This window comes from Girardinichthys multiradiatus, chromosome 18 (genome assembly GCF_021462225.1).
Source record: "Girardinichthys multiradiatus isolate DD_20200921_A chromosome 18, DD_fGirMul_XY1, whole genome shotgun sequence".
In the NCBI taxonomy this organism is placed as follows: Eukaryota; Metazoa; Chordata; class Actinopteri; order Cyprinodontiformes; family Goodeidae; genus Girardinichthys; species Girardinichthys multiradiatus.
Window position 1 is genome coordinate 38,469,270 of NC_061810.1, and position 20,419 is coordinate 38,489,688.

Here is a 20,419-nt window from a genome sequence, read left to right on the forward strand (position 1 = left end):
ACAAAACTATAAATAACAAAACTCAGGGAAAACAGATCAAAGCAAAACTATGGATGAAGATAATAAACCAAAAGAAATGTAAGAACCTAGAATAATCATTAATTTAAGCAAACTGAGAAACTAAAGGGTATAGAAGAAACACCAAAACCTGATAATTAACAAAGAACCCATAAAGGAACCCTGAGTGTAAATAAACAAAACCTAAACCCCAGAAAGGAAACCAGGACGAGGAGGAACAGAGAAAATAAACTAGTAAACAAAGAGCGCGGGTGAACAAATACCAAAACATAAATAAACACGGATATACTAAATGGGAAACTAAACCAGAAACTACAAGGAAGACAAAGGAACTAGAAAAACCACAAACATAATAATAGTCAGAATCATAAGAAAACCAAAACAAGTAACATAAAAGAAATCACTAAAGGAACTAGGAACGAAGGGAGAGAAAACAACAAACACTAGGAGGCAGGAAATAAACAAACAACCATGACTACAAAACCAAACTAAAGTCAAAACATAAAACCACAACAAAGGCCAAAGATGTCGTCTCACGACAGATAGGTCATTTTTAAAATATTCAGGCTGGTTGGTTTCATTAATATTAAAGTGAAAGCAATAAATTACTCACATCCATTATGTTTTACAATAGCTTGGTACTAAATAGCACATGAATACATATGAATATAGAATTGAATATGTCTTTACATATGTCTTTACATAGTTAGATTTATAAGAATAACATGTAATGTAGATGTAACAATTCACATAGTCATATACAAGTTTAGATTATGTGAAACACACCAGTGGGGGATACATTTTTCACCTTGTAGAATGTTTAAACAGTTATTCCAAATGGCTATTCAGGCAGAATGAATTTAATGGCCTGGGATGTTATCTGATGCAGGCATAGACATGGTAAGCCCTGAACTAGTAGTTTTCAGTGGCAGGAGTTATGTATCACTAAAAAGTCACCTACCACAAAGCACTCAACATTAAATGACATTCATAATTTTGTCATTACATCACAAGTACAATTATAACATTTTGAGTGACCTAGAAAATCTAATATTTCAATGGATGTTACTTCCTGAATGATTCAATTGCCCTGAATTATACTCAATATCCACTAGATGGTAGCATTGTAGTTAAAACTATACTGGTGTCTGCATACAGGTCTGACTTTACCAATACTTTGGGTGCTTTCAACAATGTAGAAACCTACATGAAACAAAAGTTAGCACAAAAGGGTTTGTTGATTTGAAGAATTTTTTCAGGCTCTTTAAATATAATGCCATTTTTCTTTCATTTTCACATTGGGAACTAACGTGTAACTTTTCATTTTGATGTGCCTGAATGTTATGCTTGAATACAACGCTTGAAAATTATTACAAACTGCATAATGTAATATGAATGAGATAACAATGACATGAGCATGGTCTTATTGTATTGTGAACCAAATAAAAACTTTGGGAAGAAAGATGAAATAAAACAGTAGAGTCATGCACAGTAGGAATTAAGCTGTAAAAAAAAGGTCATACATAGTGAAGACAAATCAAACACCACTGGCTGATGGCGTCTTCTCTCTGTAGTATGATGATGTTTCATAAGTGAGCTATATAAAACTGTCTGAACGCACTTACATCCACACTAAGACGCTTGAGAGATGGAGATCTCATTGCTGCTTCTGAGCCTGAGACTGACTCTGGGCTTGTCTGAGGGTGGATCAGAGGGAGTCAGAACTGTGGCTTCAACTTTAAAATGTAGCCTGCAGGGTTCAAATCGTCTACCTGCGTTCACAATGAACGGGGACTTCATCATTGGGGGTGCTTTTTCAATCCACTACAAGGAGCTCACAAAGACTCACAACTACACTGCTGTGCCTGAACCACCAAGCTGTGCAAGGGGGTTAGTGAAAAGGAAAGGTGGTGGGAGAAAAAGGGAAGGGAATGTTAATCTGTGTCAGATCAAATACGTGTTCTGTACAGTGTCAATTATTGTTGCAGTTTTTATCATCTAATAATGAGAATTTGATTTATTCTGAATCCAATTTAGTAAGTTGTGTTTATACCATATGAAATCATTCTCCCTTTATTTTTAATCCAACTATTTTTAACAATTTTTAAGGTTTTAATATTGTATGCTGCTAACTAGCAATTCAACTTATTCAATCAACTTTTTATGCTTATTGTATAGAATATTTACAGTTTATAATCTTATCTGCAGATAAAAATGAACTCTATATTATATTCATCATAAACATGCTGTTAAAGTAATATGTCAAATGTCTTTGTTCAGCATCAACAGTCGAGAACTGCGCTTCTCTCGCACAATGATCTTTGCAATCAAGGAGATTAACAACAGCACGGAACTGCTGCCAGGTGTCAAACTCGGTTATCAGATCTACGACTCGTGCGCTTCTGTGCCCGTGTCTATTCAGGCAGCATTTCAGTTGTCAAATGGGCAGGACCCTATGTTTCAGACAGGTGATAATTGTTCTACATCTGGTGTAATAATGGCTGTTGTAGGCGAGTCTGGTTCCACGCCATCCATTAGCATTTCACGCATTTTCGGGCCCTTCAACATACCTCTTGTAAGTAGTCATTACAAAACGTAGCAACTTCAACGTGAAAGCTTAAAAGGATTAACTATAGGTTATCTTGCTTTAGGTGAGCCACTTTGCAACTTGTGCCTGCTTGTCAGATAAAGAGCAGTACCCAACATTTTTCAGAACCATTCCCAGTGACCAGTTTCAAGCCGACGCACTGGCCAAGCTAGTGAAACACTTTGGTTGGACTTGGATAGGAGCTATCCACTCGGATTCAGATTATGGAAAAAATGGCATGGCGTCTTTTCTTAATGTAGCACTCAAAGAGGGGATCTGTGTGGACTACATTGAATCCTTTTATCGGACAGACCCGACCAGCAAGATTCGAGAAGTAGCTAATACCATCCGCAGGTCTCTGCATTTTTATGCTTTTATGCACTTGTTGGGTGCTCTATTTGAATATGGACTCTTTTTTACATCTACTGAAATAAATTTCAAAGACATTTGAAGATTGATTTTCTTAAAGAAAATATGAAATATGAGTGGGAATGTGCTTAATAATCCAAAATATATTTTTTTCTTCAGGTCAACAGCAGTGGTTGTTGTGGCATTTACAGCTGCTGGTGACATGAAATTCCTCTTAGAGGAGCTGGCCCGGGATCCTCCACCACCTCGTCAGTGGATTGGAAGTGAATCCTGGGTCACTGACCCACTCTTAATGAGCTTCAGTTTTTGTGCAGGGGCTATTGGAGTAGCCATTCAGCAATCTGTCATCCCAGGTCTGAGAGATTTCCTTCTAGATATCTCTCCCTCTGAAGTGGCTGCCTCCTCAGTTCTTACTGAGTTCTGGGAAGATGCTTTCAACTGCAGCTTGACAGAAAGTGAGAAACTCATTATTATCTTTAAACCAATATATGTTCAGCAACATTTGAACCAAAACATCTAAAGTAATATTTACACACTTAACCAACAAAGTACTTTAATTAACTATGCAGGTAATATATAAATAATTTATAAATGTACCACCCTATAGACCACAAAAATTTAATTTGCTCAAGACTAACCAAAGGAATTTTACTATAATGAATAATAATTTGTTGTGTTGTTTATTTGCAATCTCTTGCAATCTTTATAATTTTGATGTTGTACATTACATGTTATGTGATATTGTTTACATCCCACAAAAAACAAATGACTATTTGATACTTAGTTTAGAATTGTATTAAATAGAAAGATTTGTTTGGCAAAAACACTGAACACAAGAACTTTGTGAAACTGACTGATTAATAACTACTTCTAAATTTTTAGGTACAGCTGTAAAGGGCAAACAGTGTGATGGAAATGAAGACTTAAAGACACTGAAGAACCTCTATACTGAAACGTCTAAGTTCAGAATTACTAACATGGTGTACAAGGCTGTTTATGCAATAGCACATGCTATACACAATGCAGTGTGTCAGGAAATAAAGTCAACCTCTCAGTGTGACAAACACATCAGACTGGAGCCAAAACAGGTTAGTTTGAAGAAAACTGAATCTAACAAGTTTTTATTTTCTGTAGTAATATAAGAAATGTTTTTTTAGTTAATATTGATTTATTTTTCCTTGTTTCTTTTGTACATCACAGATTTTCACTGAATTAAAAAAAGTCAACTTCTCCCAAAATAGTTATCATGTGTCATTTGATGCTAAAGGGGACCCTCTGGCATTTTATGAGTTGGTCAACTGGCAGAAAAGTGAGAGTGGAGTTAATGAACTGATAACAGTGGGGTACTATGATGCATCACTGCCCAAAGGCCAGGGGTTTCGTATCTACAAGAATTTAACCTGGATGAAGGGAAGCGTGCAAGTAATGAGTCAAAGGAAAACTCTTGCCTAGGGATGCAGTTCTGCGATTTGGGTCATATTTTCATTGTAAAATAAGTCACTGTTATTTTCTTTTCATGTATGCCCTTTTGGCAGGTACCAGTGTCAGTTTGCTCTGAGAGTTGTCCTCCAGGAACTCGTAAAGTGTTGCAGAAAGGAAAACCCCTCTGCTGCTACAATTGTATACCATGTCCTGAAGGAGAGATCAGTAATATGACAGGTAAATTCCAGTGTGCTTTATGTTTAGAAACATCACAATCTTTCATTGTAATAATAACTCTTTTTTTCATAGATGCTCCTGATTGCATCCCATGTCCTAGAGAATTTTGGCCTAATGTAGTGAACACGGCTTGTTTCCCCAAACCTGTGGAGTTTCTTTCCTTCGATGAAGTCCTGTCAGTCATCCTGGCTACTTTCTCTGTTAGTGGGGCCTGTCTAGCCATCTTAACAGCAGTGGTTTTCTTTCATCACAGGACAACTCCAATGGTCAGGGCTAACAACTCTGAGCTGAGCTTCCTGCTGCTATTCTCTCTGACTCTGTGCTTCTTGTGTTCATTAACATTTATTGGAGCACCCTCTGAGTGGTCCTGTATGCTACGACACACAGCGTTTGGCATCACCTTTGTCCTTTGTATCTCCTGTGTTCTTGGGAAAACTATAGTGGTTTTAATGGCCTTTAAAGCTACACTTCCTGGTAACAATGTCATGAAATGGTTTGGTCCTCCACAACAAAGAATGACTGTAGTGTCCTTTACATTTATTCAGGTTATAATATGTATTATTTGGTTGGTTGTAAGTCCTCCTTTCCCTGTGAAAAATTTAACCACCTACAAGGAGAAGATTATCCTGGAATGTGCATTAGGCTCTGCTGTTGGCTTCTGGGCTGTGCTGGGATACATCGGCCTCCTGGCTGTTTTTTGCTTTGTGTTAGCTGTTCTAGCTCGGAAACTACCTGATAATTTTAACGAAGCCAAGATGATAACCTTCAGCATGTTGGTTTTTTGTGCTGTCTGGATAACCTTCATCCCAGCATATATCAGCTCTCCTGGAAAATTTACTGTGGCTGTGGAGATATTTGCCATTCTGGCTTCCAGCTTTGGACTGATGATGTGTATATTTTCTCCAAAGTGTTTCATCATTTTGTGTCAGCCAGAGAAGAACACCAAAAAATACTTGATGAACAAATATTGATTGTAATGTAAAAGATTAGGAAATAACATTTAAGAAAATATCTCAAGCAGATAGCTTCTTTGCAGTCAGAAAAGTTCTTTACACTTTCTAATTATTTTTCATCTGTGCTAAATAATGCACACCTGTTCTATTCTCATATAATGTTTTTTGGTATTTATTTGTGAGATATTGTAAAATTACCTGCATATCTTCTTATATAACAAATAAAATGTAAAAACTGCAGCAGTGCTTAGATTTTTCTTCCATTAACATTTAAATTTTGTCTAAAACAAAAAACCCACATAAGCACATATATATATATATATATATATATATATATATATATATATATATATACATATACTGTATATATGTTTATGTGGGTGTGTAGTTATACATACATACATACATATATATATATATATATATTACAGCTTTTTGGAAATAAGACTACACTGCAAACACCGATCAAAAAATAAGTTAGAATTTCCTAAAAGAAGTGTATTTGCTCTCAATTTGAGCAGGAAAATAAGATGATCGGCCAATGGAATGAGCATTAGGATAAATGTGCTTTATGTTTAGAAACATCATAAACTTGGCAAAGTGTCTTACCTACCCGCTCAAATCAAGGGAAAATACACCTCTTTTAAGAAATTGTAACTTGTTTTTTATCAGTTTCTTCAGTGTATGTCTCAACCAGTGACAGGATGATAACTCTTCCAACTCCACCTACTTTTCTTTGGCTTAGGATTTTCTCTTCGATGGATGGAGATGGTTCAAAGCTTTAAATTCTTAGTGACCATCCTGTTGGACAGAATTACATGGTCAGACAACAGATGAAGGAGGCCAGTGCATCCTGGGCTACTGTATGTTTTGCTGGATGCTCTCTGGCAAGTAAAAAAAAAACAGTACAGAGAGTAATTAACTACGGCACCCAGGAACTGACATGGGGAAAAAAATATATACAGCGCGCGCGCGAAATACTAATTTGTTCCCACGAAATACTAATTCGTGCACACGCAATATTAATTTGTGGCCACAAAATATATATAACATGTGCACCAAATATTAATTCGTTCCCACGAAGTAGGCAACTTTATACTATGTTTGCGTACGCACACATGTGATGTCCAAGGTGAGTTTCTTATTCTGTTTGTGACCATATATTCTCAATGTAACACATTTCATCAATTAATTAGGCAGCGGGTTGCTGACGTCTCACCCACACTTTGGAGCTGCAGCCCTGGACGCAGAACACTTTTCAAGAAGAACTGACGTGTGTAGCTGTTACTGAACAAGGTATGAGCACAGCCCCAGATTTCTGCATGTAACCAAGTGTCCCTGTTTGTGGACGGCCCAATGTTCCCTGGGCCAGCAGCCTCTGGGTCAGTTTCCCGACTGAGCTAGCCCGGAGAAAACAACACTATAGTCGTAGGCTAGGTTTGGCACCATATGGGACACTCATGAATGCGAGGTCTGAGGCCCAGCGCGTTATGAGCGCTTAGGACGGCAAATATATCACACAGAACTCACGTCTTTATCTTCCAATTATTATGCAGCATCGTCGGATTCAGTTGAACGGTGGGGGGGGGGGGAGGGGGGGCATGGGGCTGTTGCTTCACCTTGCCCTTGAATAACTACCCAGCACACACACATACTTAATTTTGTCACACAAAAAAGTCGGTGCGTGCTTTTAATCACAATCAGGAGCATTTTTTGGGGGTCTTGAAAATATTTTGGAGTTTAGCCTAGAATCTCCTTTTTCTTATTCCTTCTTTAAAAGTGCTCTAGAGTCTGTATAGTTGCACGTTTTTCCCCACTATGTCCATCCCTTGTGCACAGCGCAGCACAAAAAAATTGTTATTCCACAAACACCTGCTGAGTGGCCCATCCCAGTCTAAATTATGACAGTACTGGATAATCGCCATCCAAATAGCAATTTTTCTTCCGCCATGGAAACTAGTAAGAACCAGAGCTTTAAGGGCTGCTGCACCTTTTCTCTGGGTTAAAGATATGCAACCAACGCTCTATATCACACAGGCTTCGCCGTTTAAGCCTATCTCTAGTGGTTTAAAGGCGAAGCAGTATATAGTCTTATATGCCTCACCGGGTCCGTCCGGACCACTAACACAAAGCATCTGCTCACACAGGACAACTTCAGAGTCAGCCTTCGGCATGTGTAATTACGGGATCAGAGGTGCCCTGCGCAACCGCGTATCACAGAGAGGAAATAATCTCTGATCAGGGCAGAGGCTGAGATCACAAATCGTTTGCTGTGAATAGTGATGACAAAGGTTATGGACTAATAGTACAGAAAAGCAGGAACATACAGGGGTTGGACAAGGAAACTGAAACACCTGGTTTTAGACCACAACAATTTATTAGTATGGTGTAGGGCCTCCTTTTGCAGCCAATACAGCATCAATTGACATATACAAGTCCTGCACAGTGGTCAGAGGGATTTTAAGCCATTCTTCTAGCAGGATAGTGGCCAGGTCACTACGTGATATTGGTGGAGGAAAATGTTTCCTGACTCGCTCCTCCAAAACACCCCAAAGTGGCTCAATAATATTTAGATCTGGTGACTGTGCAGGCCATGGGAGATGTTCAACTTCACTTTCATGTTCATCAAACTAATCTTTCACCAGTCTTGCTGTGTGTATTGGTGCATTGTCATCCTGATACACGGCACCGCCTTCAGGATACAATGTTTGAACCATTGGATGCACATGGTCCTCAAGAATGGTTTGGTAGTCCTTGGCAGTGACGCGCCCATCTAGCACAAGTATTGGGCCAAGGGAATGCCACGATATGGCAGCCCAAACCATCACTGATCCACCCCCATGCTCCACTCTGGGCATGCAACAGTCTGGGTGGTACGCTTCTTTGGGGCTTCTCCACACTGTAACTCTCCCGGATGTGGGGAAAACAGTAAAGGTAGACTCATCAGAGAACAATACATGTTTCAAAATGTCCACAGCCCAAGATTTGCGCTCCTTGCACCATTGAAACCGACGTTTGGCATTGGCATGAGTGACCAAAGGTTTGGCTATAGCAGCCCGGCCATGTATAATGACCCTGTGGAGCTCCCGACGGACAGTCCTGGTAGAAACAGGAGAGTTGAGGTGCACATTTAATTCTGCCATGATTTGGGCAGCCGTGGTTTTATGTTTTTTGGATACAATCCGGGTTAGCACCCGAACATCCCTTTCAGACAGCTTCCTCTTGCGTCCACAGTTAATCCTGCTGGATGTGGTTCGTCCTTCTTGGTGGTATGCTGACATTACCCTGGATACCGTGGCTCTAGATACATCACAAAGACTTGCTGTCTTGGTCACAGATGCACCAGCAAGACGTGCACCAACAATTTGTCCTCTTTTGAACTCTGGTACGTCACCTATAATGTTGTGTGCATTTCAATATTTTGAGCAAAACTGTGCTCTTACCCTGCTAATTGAACCTTCAATCTGCTCTTACTGGTGCAATGTGCAATCAATGAAGACTGGCTACCAGGCTGATCCAATTTAGCCATGAAACCTCCCACGCTAAAATGACAGGTGTTTCAGTTTCATTGTCCAACCCCTGTAGAAACAAAGGAAAAACAGTAGCTGGATCATGGTAATGACGCCGCAAGCCCTAGGTGCCTTAAGCATCACAGCAGATGGAAATAAACTCTGTCCACTTGAGGCCTGATGAATTTCAGCTGTAGAGACACAAAACTGCAGATGTCCAATCTAAAACCGAGCACAACACACTGTTAACCCAAACAGGTCCAGAATACTAAAACAGTTCTTATAACCGATTAAATCATAACTTTGGAGTTATACATATACATTTCGAGTTACACTTAAGAAATATGTGATGGTGATTAAGATGTGGATATATTCAATATTATTGTATGTGTATGACATGTAGACTATTATTAGATCCTAAATATTTTTAGGCCTACATTGATGAACGAACCTGTAGATTAGTGATAATCAGTGATGTTTTCATTGATTATTAATTAATTTTAATCTAATTTGTCAGATTGTGTCCTTATGCTTAATTGTAATATTTACGTGATTAAAGACAGAATAATAAAAGAAAATCTATTTTTTTTCTCGTTATGTTTTTAATATCATGTTTTTACAGCAGCAGTGTATTTTGCTGGTAATAATAATAGCAGGAGCGTAGTGATTCATAGATTGAGAATCTGGAAATTCTATTACTTCTTAAGGCTATTAAACTATTATTTTTCCTTTGTGTTTTACAGGTCAACTATGGATGCTGGGCTGCAAGAATGGGGCACCATGCAATACAGAAACTTGAAGATGAAAATGTAAGTCACATCAAGCTCATGTCTTTACGTACCATTTGTATGTGTGGGTGGGTGTCTGTAGGTGTATGTGTGTGTGAAAGTATTTTTAAGATTAATATCGACTGAAAGTTTGTTTACAACATGATTACACCAGAACATATAGACTCAATGCATCAAATACATCTGTCATTTTCTATACTGCTTATTCCATAGTGGGTCGTGGGGAAGCTGGTGCCTATCTCCAGCAGTCTATGGACAAGAGGCAGGGTACACCCTGGACAGGTCGCCAGTGCATTGTAGGGCAACACACAAACAACCATGCACACACTCATTCATACACCTAAGGGCAATTTAAAGAGACCAATTAACCTAACAGGCATGTCTTTGGACTGTGGGAGGAAGCCAGAGTACCTGGTGAGAACACATGCATGTACAGGGAGAACATGCAAACTCCATGCAGAAAGACCCCTGGACAGGAATTGAACCCAGGACCTTCTTGCTGAAAGGCAACAGTGCTACCAACTGCGCCACCGTGCAGCCCACACATCAAATACATCAAGTTATAAAATGAAGTGCAGTTACCCTGCAATTTAAAATGCTTTTCATTCATTTTAATTTGGAAAAGTGTCTGCATCATTATCAGAAGTAAATGTTGTGAAATGTATGTTGAATAAAAAAACAAATTATGTGAATACCTACACAATAAATAGCCCTTAACTTCTTTTAAATATCCATTGGTATTCTACATTATGCATTCGGATATAGTATGGCTTTTATTTCTTGACTGGGGTATCTTTTATTTTTCCCAGATTGATGAAACTGTCATTCCATTAATGACAGACAGTGACCTGGCAAAGTACATCCCCAAAGTTGGAGATAGTCTCCGCTGTGGCCTTCTGCAGACATGCTGCTCTGTCACAAAAATCACCATTCAGGAAAGAATCCATACTTTTAAGGCTAAAACAAAGGGTGTCTGTAACTGAGGGGATGCCTCCAAAGAAGAGATCATGTAGGTGGGCAGGAAATACAAATGCCAAACGTAAAGTGAGACGAATTGAGGTTGCCTGGATGGATTTTGATGAGGAAGAGGGAAGATACAAACAGGGGAAGTCTGTAAATGGTGGAGGAACCAGACATCTCACCATTGACAAAGAAGAAACTTTGGCAGATATCAAAGTTATTGTCATAGTCTTTGTGGATCAAAGTGCAGAGGCAGGTGAGGAGACGGCATGGCGAGTAGAACAATGATTTATTAAAGAAAAACTCCGGCTAAACAGAAGGCAGGCAGGCAGGGTGTAACAAAGACTTTACACGAGTCCAGGTCTGACAGAGTAACGAGAACAATAGGGAAGTTGACGCAACAAACCAGCGGGGAACAAAGAAAACAGGGGGAAATGAGTGTGGAACAATAGGCAGGTAATCAATGGAACTATAGACAGGTGTGACATGGCTAGCAGGGAGGCTGAAGGACAGGTGAAACTAATATAAAACTAAGCCATGAGAGAAGGGACTAAATAACAAACTCAGAGAAACAGATATAAGAAACTGGCTATCGACAAAATATCACCTGGATGTTATTTAAACATGACGCTCTTCCCCAGCACTCCCCTACCAGCTGTGTGCTGATAGGACTATGCGGCCGATTGATAAAACTTCCACCTCTCTTCTCAAGGACAATGGCGCTTCTATCAGTGTTAACAGTCTAATTCTTGCAAACACACTCAGACTTATATATATTCGCACCCTCAAGATTCCACCGTACCCTCGCTAAATCTTTACTTATATGTGTGTTGCTTACCCCTACTGACTGAACTAACTTGGAAGGAAGCAGAGAAAGCAATGACCTAGAATAAATGCAAATCAAAATGTAAACAATAAGTGGAACTAAGTATAATGGCAAACAATAACTAAAAGCTAACCTATCTGAAACAATAGAAACTGAAGCCGGAAACTAAACTGGAAAATCCAAAAAAGCAAAAATAACTGTAATAATAATAATATTAATGATAATAATAATAATAAGGGGAGAAAAACATTCTTAGTAATAAATAAATGAGGAAGCAACCATCAAGGGAACTATGGGCAAGGGAGAAAATAACTACTAAAACTAGGAGGCAGGAGAGAGAACAAAACTATCAAGAAACAGAAGGAATAAACAAACATAACTACTAAACATAAAGGAATAGAAACACCTTACTGAAAACACAAAACCACAACAAAGTCCAAAATGGCAGATCCTGACAGTTATGGCTGAAAATCTTTTTTTTCCCAAGGGCTGTTCAAATAAAAACAAAAAAGTCTTTCACATTATTCAACTCACATATAAAGCTCACAGATACATGTCGACGTGTCAAATACAGTTGATGAGCTTTATAATGAAAGCAAGGTGAGAATACTAAGACTTTATCTGTGCACCAAAAAGAAAACAGGGCAACAGTCCCTAGCAGGAGTGGAGGGTGATGATGCAACAAGCCAGCCCTCAGAGGTACATCTCACTGATAATGAACAGAATCAGTCTGCGGAGGATCTTTTGGCGGAAAGCAGACATGCAGAATTACCCCACCATCATGTAATTATTGATGGAGCTTCCACAAGTGGAGATTTGGAATTGAACGACACATTACCCCGGGATGGTCTGCCAACCCTGGGTGAAGGTGACGATTCTGATACATATGTTATTGTTTTTGGTGAGGATAGGCTGAATGTAACTGAAGATGAAGCAAAGCTTGAAACACTTATTCCAGAAATGGAGGATGATGATGTACCTTATCAAACTGTGGATCAGTCATTGTCTGCTCCAGTGCTTGCAGAGGGGCCAAATATTCCACATGCACTTCCTGAACCACAGTCGTCTCCTGTAACACTGATTGTCAGAAGAGGTCACTGTCTAACTGACTTTATCAATGCCTTCAAGGACCCAAAAATTATGGCATCTGAGGTCAATATCAAAATGCGTTTACCAAATGGACAGCTTGAAAAGGTGGAAGGAAGTGGTGTTTTGCTAGACTGCCTGACAGAATTTTGGTTGGATTTCTATGATAGCTGCACACTGGGGGTGGAAGTTAAAGTCCCGTTCATCAGGCATGACTTTCAGCAGGAAGAATGGCAGGCCGTCGCAAGAGTGTTTGTTGTAGGGTGGTAACAAGCAGGTTATTTCCCAGTGAAACTTACAATACTATTACTGGAAGAAGTGTTGTATGGCTTGGCAACCAGTAGTTTAAAGGATTCTCTTTTGCTGTACATATCACACGAGGAAAGATCTGTCATTCTGAAAGCTTTGGAGGAGTTTGACTCTGTGGACAAAGATGATTTGCTAGATGTACTCGATGCATATGATTGCAAGCAAATCCCTACCAAGGACACACTGCTACCTGTTTTGGTACAGATAGGACACAAAGTACTTATTCATTGGCCCCAATGTATGTATTTAAGTGCTGCCGTCCTATTATGGTTTCTGTAGCTAGTTTACTGCCATCAGAAGGCATGCATCATTTTACTGCACAAATAAAAAACAACTGCAAAAACATTGAAGGGGCTTCTAATTTTTCCAGAGGAAATGACAGCAGCCCAATCAACAGTTTCACATTACATGAAAAGGTACATTGGAGAAATTGATTGCAAGACCCTTCAGCTTTTCCTGCGGTCCTGTATAGGATCTGATGTCTTGGATAAGGGAATACTAATTGAATTCTTAGAAACTACAGATTTCCACAGTCCCACACATGTAGGTGCATACTAAAACTCCCTATTGGTTACCACAGCTATCCAGATTTTTGCAGCGAATTTAACAACATTCTCACAAGCTCTATGTGGGTAATGGATGTGGTGTAAGTAATAATGCAATCATTAATATGAAGGATGTGACAGCTCCTTGCTACATGCAAAGGTCCATTTAAAAAAAAAAAAATGAAATATGCCTTCAATATAGATAAATACTTTGATACCAAAATGCAAGTGATTGTTTCACATTATTATAACAGTTGTTTGTAGCAACCCCAGAATGTGAGCCTTGACTGATGTTTTCAAGGTGTTTACAAATTGTTGAGTTGTTCAAAGAAGTTGTTCAAACTTTAAAGATGTTTAAAGAAATGAATTTGTAACTGTCAGTAGACAGCAATTTTAAAACAGTTCTTATGCTATTATTACGTACTAAATACGTTTTGTAAAGATCATTAAACCATTCAAGTTTGTACAAAGGTTTGATATCCTTCTCTTTTGTTATTTACATCTTTACAGTTAAAACATTTCACACCACTCATACTTGTTTTATACCTCACTTTCTAGTGTAAATGTGTTGTGCTTTCTTATGGAAAACACAATACTTGATCTGATAGGATTGTTTTCATGTATTCCACTGTTATTAAACCAGACGCTCGGTAAACATAAAGAGCATTGATGATACAACCAGCCTTGTATGCTTTTGTCTACTTAAATTGACGCAAATAACTGTGGACGCACCATGTCCCTCAGCTGAATATATAAATCAACTGCCTGGGACATGTTCGATGGGAAGTTTAAGATTGATTCTTCCATTATTATTGTGCACAAATCAAATAAATGCACATCACATGGGACTGAACTTAAAAACGTGCAGCTGTGTTTGCATGCAGTCAGATATTCAGCCAGTAGAACAAGACAGTCTTCTGCACCCCAAAGGTGAAGGACAATGTACATGAGATCTGGTATCCCACAGGGCACGTTGGTGTTCTTGGAGGGTGTTATACGGTGAGCATTCCAAACACCCTGGATATCATTTAATACCTCCTGTTTTTTTTTTTTTTTTTTTTAAACCTTCATTACTTTTTCTGCATGGAGGGCATGATTAACATAGTCTTCTAGATTTGCTGTGGGGAACCCTATAAAATGTCTCCTTACGCAGGTATTAATTGCATCCCTGGAACCAGCATGTAGTGCATTTTTTAACTGCTGTCGATAAGCTCCTTGCACGTTTTCATCTTCTTGTAGACCTCTGTGTATTTTAAACACTTTTGTCAGTCTAATCCTATATTCTTCAGAAGGTTCTTCCTCTTTTTGTTTCACTCTGGCTATTTCTGCATAGTCAGCTCTGCGTCTGTATCTAACTGTAAGCCTATCGATTAATCCTCTCACTCTGTTTGTTCTGCTGTTAAAAAGAGTAAAATATTTTCTAAGGTTACACAGAAAAAAAACAACATGTCGTGCCATGAACCTCCGTAACACGCTATATCAACAGCCTTCAGCGTCTCAAAACAATAATAAAAAAAATAAGCACAAATAAAACATACATGAGGTACAGCCATGGTGGGGATGGATTTATTCACCAAAGAGACTCATTTTATCCCATCCAATCCTGTCAAACCTCATCAGACCTTTGGTACAAAACAAAAACTTTCCATCTACTCTTTTTACTCCTTTTCTTTTGTCCTGCTGTTCTACTTTGCAAGTCCATCAAAAATTACTTCTTAGCCCTCTGACCTTTTCTACTTTCCACAAAAATGGCCATTCTTATCTCCTGCATCACATCTCTCTCTTTTTAGTTACTTTTAACCAATAATCTACATCATCATAACCTTGTCAATTTTTCTTAAATCACGTGTACTTTTAATGTACTTTTAATTGCATCCTATAGATTAACACATTTTTAGAGTTTAAACGACCATCATAATGATATGTGGTTATCCATTTATCTAAATATTTTAATTTTAATATTTTAAATTTGATCCTGTGCTTCTATAAATTTCCAATCTTTGCATTGTAATTCATTTTTAGTTTATTTTTACTCACCCCTTTTCCCCTTTTTTCTTTATTTATTTCTTTTTTATTTGGTCCAGCATATAAATACCTTGGCCCTAGGTAGTTGGATTATAGTATAATCCAACTATTTAGGTTAATTTAAGTACTGCACACTCACAATAATTAAATAAATCCAATGTAATTTGTCTGAGTTAAAATAAATTACTTTTTGTGAGGCAACAAGTATGCATATTTTTTAAGTAAAGTCAGCTTATTATATTTTACAATGTGGTTATTTCATTTGTTTATTTTATATATATGTATATATATTTTTTTTTAAGATATTTTTTCGGCACTAGAGGCCTTTATTTTTGATAGTAGGTAGACAGGAAAGAGGGGCAAAGAGAGAAGGAGACTATACCCTCTATATGTGGTTGCGCGCTTACCCCCTACACCAGCGTTTATTTTATATTGTTAATAATTTATTTTATCAGGTTTTTATTAACACATTTATTAGCTTGGTTAATTTTGATTAACTTTTTTTACTATTTGTGTGCTAGTCTGTAATTAACTAAGTCATACATAAATCCATTCTAAATAATTTTTTGGAATCCAATTTTTGGCCATGGTTATCCTGAGTCACGAGTGCCATGCTGTAGCATATGTTGACATGAGTAGTACAGTTGATTATATTTACTAAAGAGGTTAGTTTGTGGGGGATGTTATTTTTTTTCTTTATAATTGAAAATGTTATTTAAGAAAAGATGGGAAAATTATTTTAGTTGCTGCAATTTTCCATTTTATTTGTTATTTAAACAGCTATACAGGCAATGTTCCATTAAGTCACAAATGAGTTAAAATATCATTAATAAAATTACAAACAAATAAAACAAGGGTGCATTAATAATTAGTATAGATATTTTATATTTAAAATGACAAAAGAGCTTTGTTGACTACAAAGAAGTGATCAGCTTTAGATATTTTGCATCTTGCATCAAGTTATCTTAATTTATGATAATGTTCAGTCAATATTTGTTCATTAAATGTTTTTTGGTGTTTTTTTGTGGCTGAAACAAAATAATGAAACACTTTGGAGCAAATATACACAATATCAGTCCAAAGCTTGAGGCCAGAATGGCAAATATCTCCACTGCCACGGTAAATTTTCCAGGAGAGCTGATGTATGCTGGGATGAAGGTGATCCAGACTGCACAAAAAATCAGCATGCTAAAGGTTATCAGTTTGGCTTCATTAAAATTATCAGGTAGGTTTCGTGCTAGAACAGCTAATAAAAAACAAAAAACAGCCAGCAGGCCAATGTAGCCGAGGACAGCCCAGAAGCCAACAGCAGAGCCTAACATGCATTCCAGGATGATCTTCTCCTTGTAGGTGGTTAAATTTTTTACTGGGAATGGAGGATTTAGAACCAACCACACAGTACATATCAAAACTTGAATAAAGGTTACAGACACTACAGTCATTCTTTGCTGTGGTGGACCAAACCATTTCATCCTATTGTTACCAGGAAGTGTAGCTTTAAAGGCCATTAAAACCACTATAGTTTTCCCAAGAACACAGGAGATACAAAGGACAAAGGTGATGCCAAACGTTGTGTGCCGCAGCATGCAGGACCACTCAGATGGTGCTCCGATGAATGTTAATGCACATAAGAAACAAAGAGTCAGAGAGAAGAGCAGCAGAAAGCTCAGCTCAGAGTTGTTTGCTCTGACAATTGGAGTTGTCCTGTGATGAAAGAAAACCACTGCTGTAATGATAGACAGGCAGGCTCCAGTAACTGATAATGCAGCCAAAATGATTCCCAGCAATTCATCAAAGGAAATAAACTCCAAAGGTTTCAGGAAACAAGCATCTTTTCCTGCATTAGGCCAGAATTCTCTGGGACATGGGAAACAATCAGGTGAATCTAAAAAAATAAATCATAAAGGGTTGTAAGTGTTAAAAATATTTGATGATAAAATATACATATAAAACAGGGTCACCTGTCATATTACTGATCTCTCCTTCAGGACAATGTGTACAATCATAGCAGCAGATGGGTTTTCCTTTCTGTAACACTTTACGAGTTCCTGGAGGACAACTCTCAGAGCAAACAGACACTGGTACCTAAAACAGAGAGAAGAAACAAAAATAAGAAAAATGTGTAAGTTTGTTGCAAATGTTACAAATGTTGGACTGTTGCCATTACTTGCGTTTCTCCATCCACCCAGGTCAAGTTCCTGTTAATACGAAACTCCTGGCCCTTTGGCAGTGATGCATCATAGTACCCCACTGTGACCAGCTCAATAATGCCACTCTCACTCTTCTGCCAGTTGACAATCTCATAAGTAGCCACAGGGTCTCCATTAGCATCAAATGACACATGGTAATCATTTTGGGTAAAGTTGACTTTCTTTAGCTCAGTAAAAACCTGAGAACATGCAAGTAATTACAAATAATAAAAAGGGAGCAAAGAGAAAATAAACAACACAAGTCTAACGGAATATGTAAGATATTTAGTGCAATGTAATTGATCAAGAGAAAACAAATATGATTGTTTTATTTAAACTCACCTGATTTAAGTCTAACCTTATTTGTTGTTTACAGAAAGTTGTGAAATTAGTTTCCTGATACACTGCATTGTGAATAGCGTGTGCAATAGCATAAACAGCCTTGTACACCATGTTAGTAATTCTGAACTTAGACGTGTCAGTATACGGGATCTTGAGTGTCTTTAAGTCTTCAGTTCCATCACATTGCTTCTTTTCTGCTGAGGTTGCTGAAAATAATCAGAGAAAAATAAGGTAATGTCATGGTTTCATATATATACCGTATATATGAACAAAGAAGAACAGCGTATACATTTCTTTAATCAGTTATAACTGATACTGATCTCTGTCTACAGGGTTTGAATAGGTTTAAACTTTACAGATACTATTCTTCATAAGAAATTTAAAATCAATCAAACAAATTGCCATGTCTAGTTCTCACTTTTTGTCAAGCTGCAGTTGAATGCATCCTCCCAGAATTCAGTAAGGACTGAGGAGGCACCCACTTCAGAGGGAGAGAGATCCAGAAGGAAGTCTCTAAAGCCAGGGATGACGGATTGTTGTATGGCAACTCCGATTGCCCCTGCACAGAAGCTGTACCTCATTAACTGAGTGTCTGTTACCCAGCCCTCACTTCCAATCCACTGACGAGGTGGAGGAAGATGTAGGTTTAGCTCCGCTAACAGGAATTTCATATCACCAGCGGCTGTAAATGCCACTACAACGATTGATGTTGACCTGAAACGATGATGGATTTTACTGCATAAAAGTTATAAACAAAAAATTGTTTAAAACCTTTGCCATCACCTTTTTCAGGTTTACTCAGAGTCAGCATCTAAAAAAGCACAAACAAAATAAAGATGCACAAACCTGCGGATAGCATCAGCTACAATTCGTATCTTGTGTGGGTCAGTTCGAAAGAAAGATTCAATGTACTCTACACAGATCCCCTCTCGGCTTGCTGCTTCAAGAAAAGATGCCATACCATTTCTTCCATAATCTGAGTCAGAGTGGACTGCTCCTATCCAAGTCCAACCAAAGTGTTTCACTAGTTTGGCCATTGCATCAGCTTGGTAATGGTCACTGGGAATTGTTCTGAAGAAAGTCGGGTACTGCTGCTTATCTGACAGGCATGCACAAGTGGCAAAATGGCTCACCTAAAGGACAAAAAAAACAACTGATCTTTGTTACCTGAGGTATACTAAAACAGATCTATTACGGTTTTTAATAAATTTGGTCTACCGACCAGTGGAATGTTGAAGGGTCCAAAGATGCGAGACATGCTGATAGATGGTGTGGATCCAGATTCACCAATAACACCCATCACTACACCGAATTGAGAACAATTATCGCCTAACTGAAACACAGGGTCCTGCCCGTTTGACAGTTGAAATGCCACATGCATTGCCACGGGCACAGAGGCACATGAGTCATATATCTCATAGCCGAGTGTAATCCCAGGCAGCAGCTCCGTGTTGTTGTTGATTTCCTCAATTGCAAACATCACTGCACGACTGAAGCGCAGTTCACGACTGTTGATACTGCACATGGACATATACATGTTACTGCTTTATATGCATTCTATCAGTTCACATTTTTACAAACAAGATTTTACCTGGAAGAAAACACAGATAAGGAAAATGTTCTATTTTCTTGGTTATCCATAGGAATAAAAAGACGCAAAAATACAAAAAATGATTAAAACCTGACTTTCAGGATGACATTCCCTCCATTTCCCATCACTTCTCCCTCTTACCAACCTCCCTGTGCAGGTGGGCGGCTCAGGCACAGTAGTGTAGTTATCAGTCTTTGTCAGCTCCTTGTAGTGGATGGAAAAAACACCACCAATAATGTACTCCCCATCCATTGAGAATGCAGGTATACGAGCTGTACCCCCAAGAGTACATTTTACAGGTAAAAACAAATTTTTGATCCTATCAGACCCACCAAAAGCGACAACTAAGACAACACATAGACCAAGAGCCAGTCTCAATGCAATAGGGAGATGTGAGATCTCCATCTCTAAAGGGTGGTCAGTGTTCTTATGGGTTTATATAACTCTTCAACAAAACAACATCATACCTCAGTGAGATTACATCACCTGGTGGTCTGATTTGTTCTTACCATCTGTGAATGTTTCTTTACACTATAATTCCTGTTGTGCTTAGGTGGCCCTTTTATTGTAAATAAACAAAAAATCACATTTCGTTTTGATTTTGCTTAATAAATTTGACTTATTTTGCTTTTGTTCGCTTTTAGCTACATATTGATAAATAGA

General features: G+C 38.2%; 2 protein-coding genes across 2 annotated transcripts; one reads left to right on the forward strand and one right to left on the reverse strand.

Annotated features, from left to right (window-relative positions):
- The first annotated feature begins 1,786 nt into the window (after positions 1 to 1,786).
- On the forward strand, positions 1,787 to 5,769 carry LOC124884210 (extracellular calcium-sensing receptor-like). Its single transcript, XM_047391981.1, has 8 exons — positions 1,787 to 1,908; positions 2,299 to 2,593; positions 2,670 to 2,959; positions 3,134 to 3,429; positions 3,857 to 4,062; positions 4,175 to 4,396; positions 4,510 to 4,633; positions 4,706 to 5,769. Exons 1-8 carry the CDS (start codon positions 1,802 to 1,804, stop codon positions 5,602 to 5,604), a joined length of 2,439 nt encoding a protein of 812 aa, XP_047247937.1. The 5' UTR covers positions 1,787 to 1,801; the 3' UTR covers positions 5,605 to 5,769.
- A 10,621-nt stretch (positions 5,770 to 16,390) lies between these two features.
- On the reverse strand, positions 16,391 to 20,035 carry LOC124883605 (extracellular calcium-sensing receptor-like). Its single transcript, XM_047390779.1, has 8 exons — positions 19,902 to 20,035; positions 19,388 to 19,682; positions 19,012 to 19,298; positions 18,578 to 18,879; positions 18,166 to 18,374; positions 17,802 to 18,023; positions 17,596 to 17,719; positions 16,391 to 17,519 (listed from the first exon to the last, which is right to left on the reverse strand). The coding sequence occupies exons 1-8, from the start codon at positions 20,006 to 20,008 to the stop codon at positions 16,621 to 16,623; spliced, it is 2,445 nt and encodes an 814-aa protein (XP_047246735.1). The 5' UTR covers positions 20,009 to 20,035; the 3' UTR covers positions 16,391 to 16,620.
- Between the last annotated feature and the right edge of the window lie 384 nt (positions 20,036 to 20,419).

Coding starts and splice junctions, on each gene's coding strand:
- LOC124883605 (XM_047390779.1), bottom strand. CDS start 20,008: ATGGATGGGGAGTACATTATTGGTGGTGTTTTTTCCATCCACTACAAG. Junction 19,683..19,901: donor CCGCCCACCTGCACAGGGAG/GTTGGTAAGAGG, acceptor GTCCATGTGCAG/TATCAACAGTCGTGAACTGC. Junction 18,375..18,577: donor CAGCTTGACAAAAAGTGAGA/ACTAGACATGGC, acceptor TCTGATTATTTT/CAGCAACCTCAGCAGAAAAG.
- LOC124884210 (XM_047391981.1), top strand. CDS start 1,802: ATGAACGGGGACTTCATCATTGGGGGTGCTTTTTCAATCCACTACAAG. Junction 4,397..4,509: donor GGATGAAGGGAAGCGTGCAA/GTAATGAGTCAA, acceptor CCCTTTTGGCAG/GTACCAGTGTCAGTTTGCTC. Junction 4,634..4,705: donor AGAGATCAGTAATATGACAG/GTAAATTCCAGT, acceptor TTTTTTTCATAG/ATGCTCCTGATTGCATCCCA.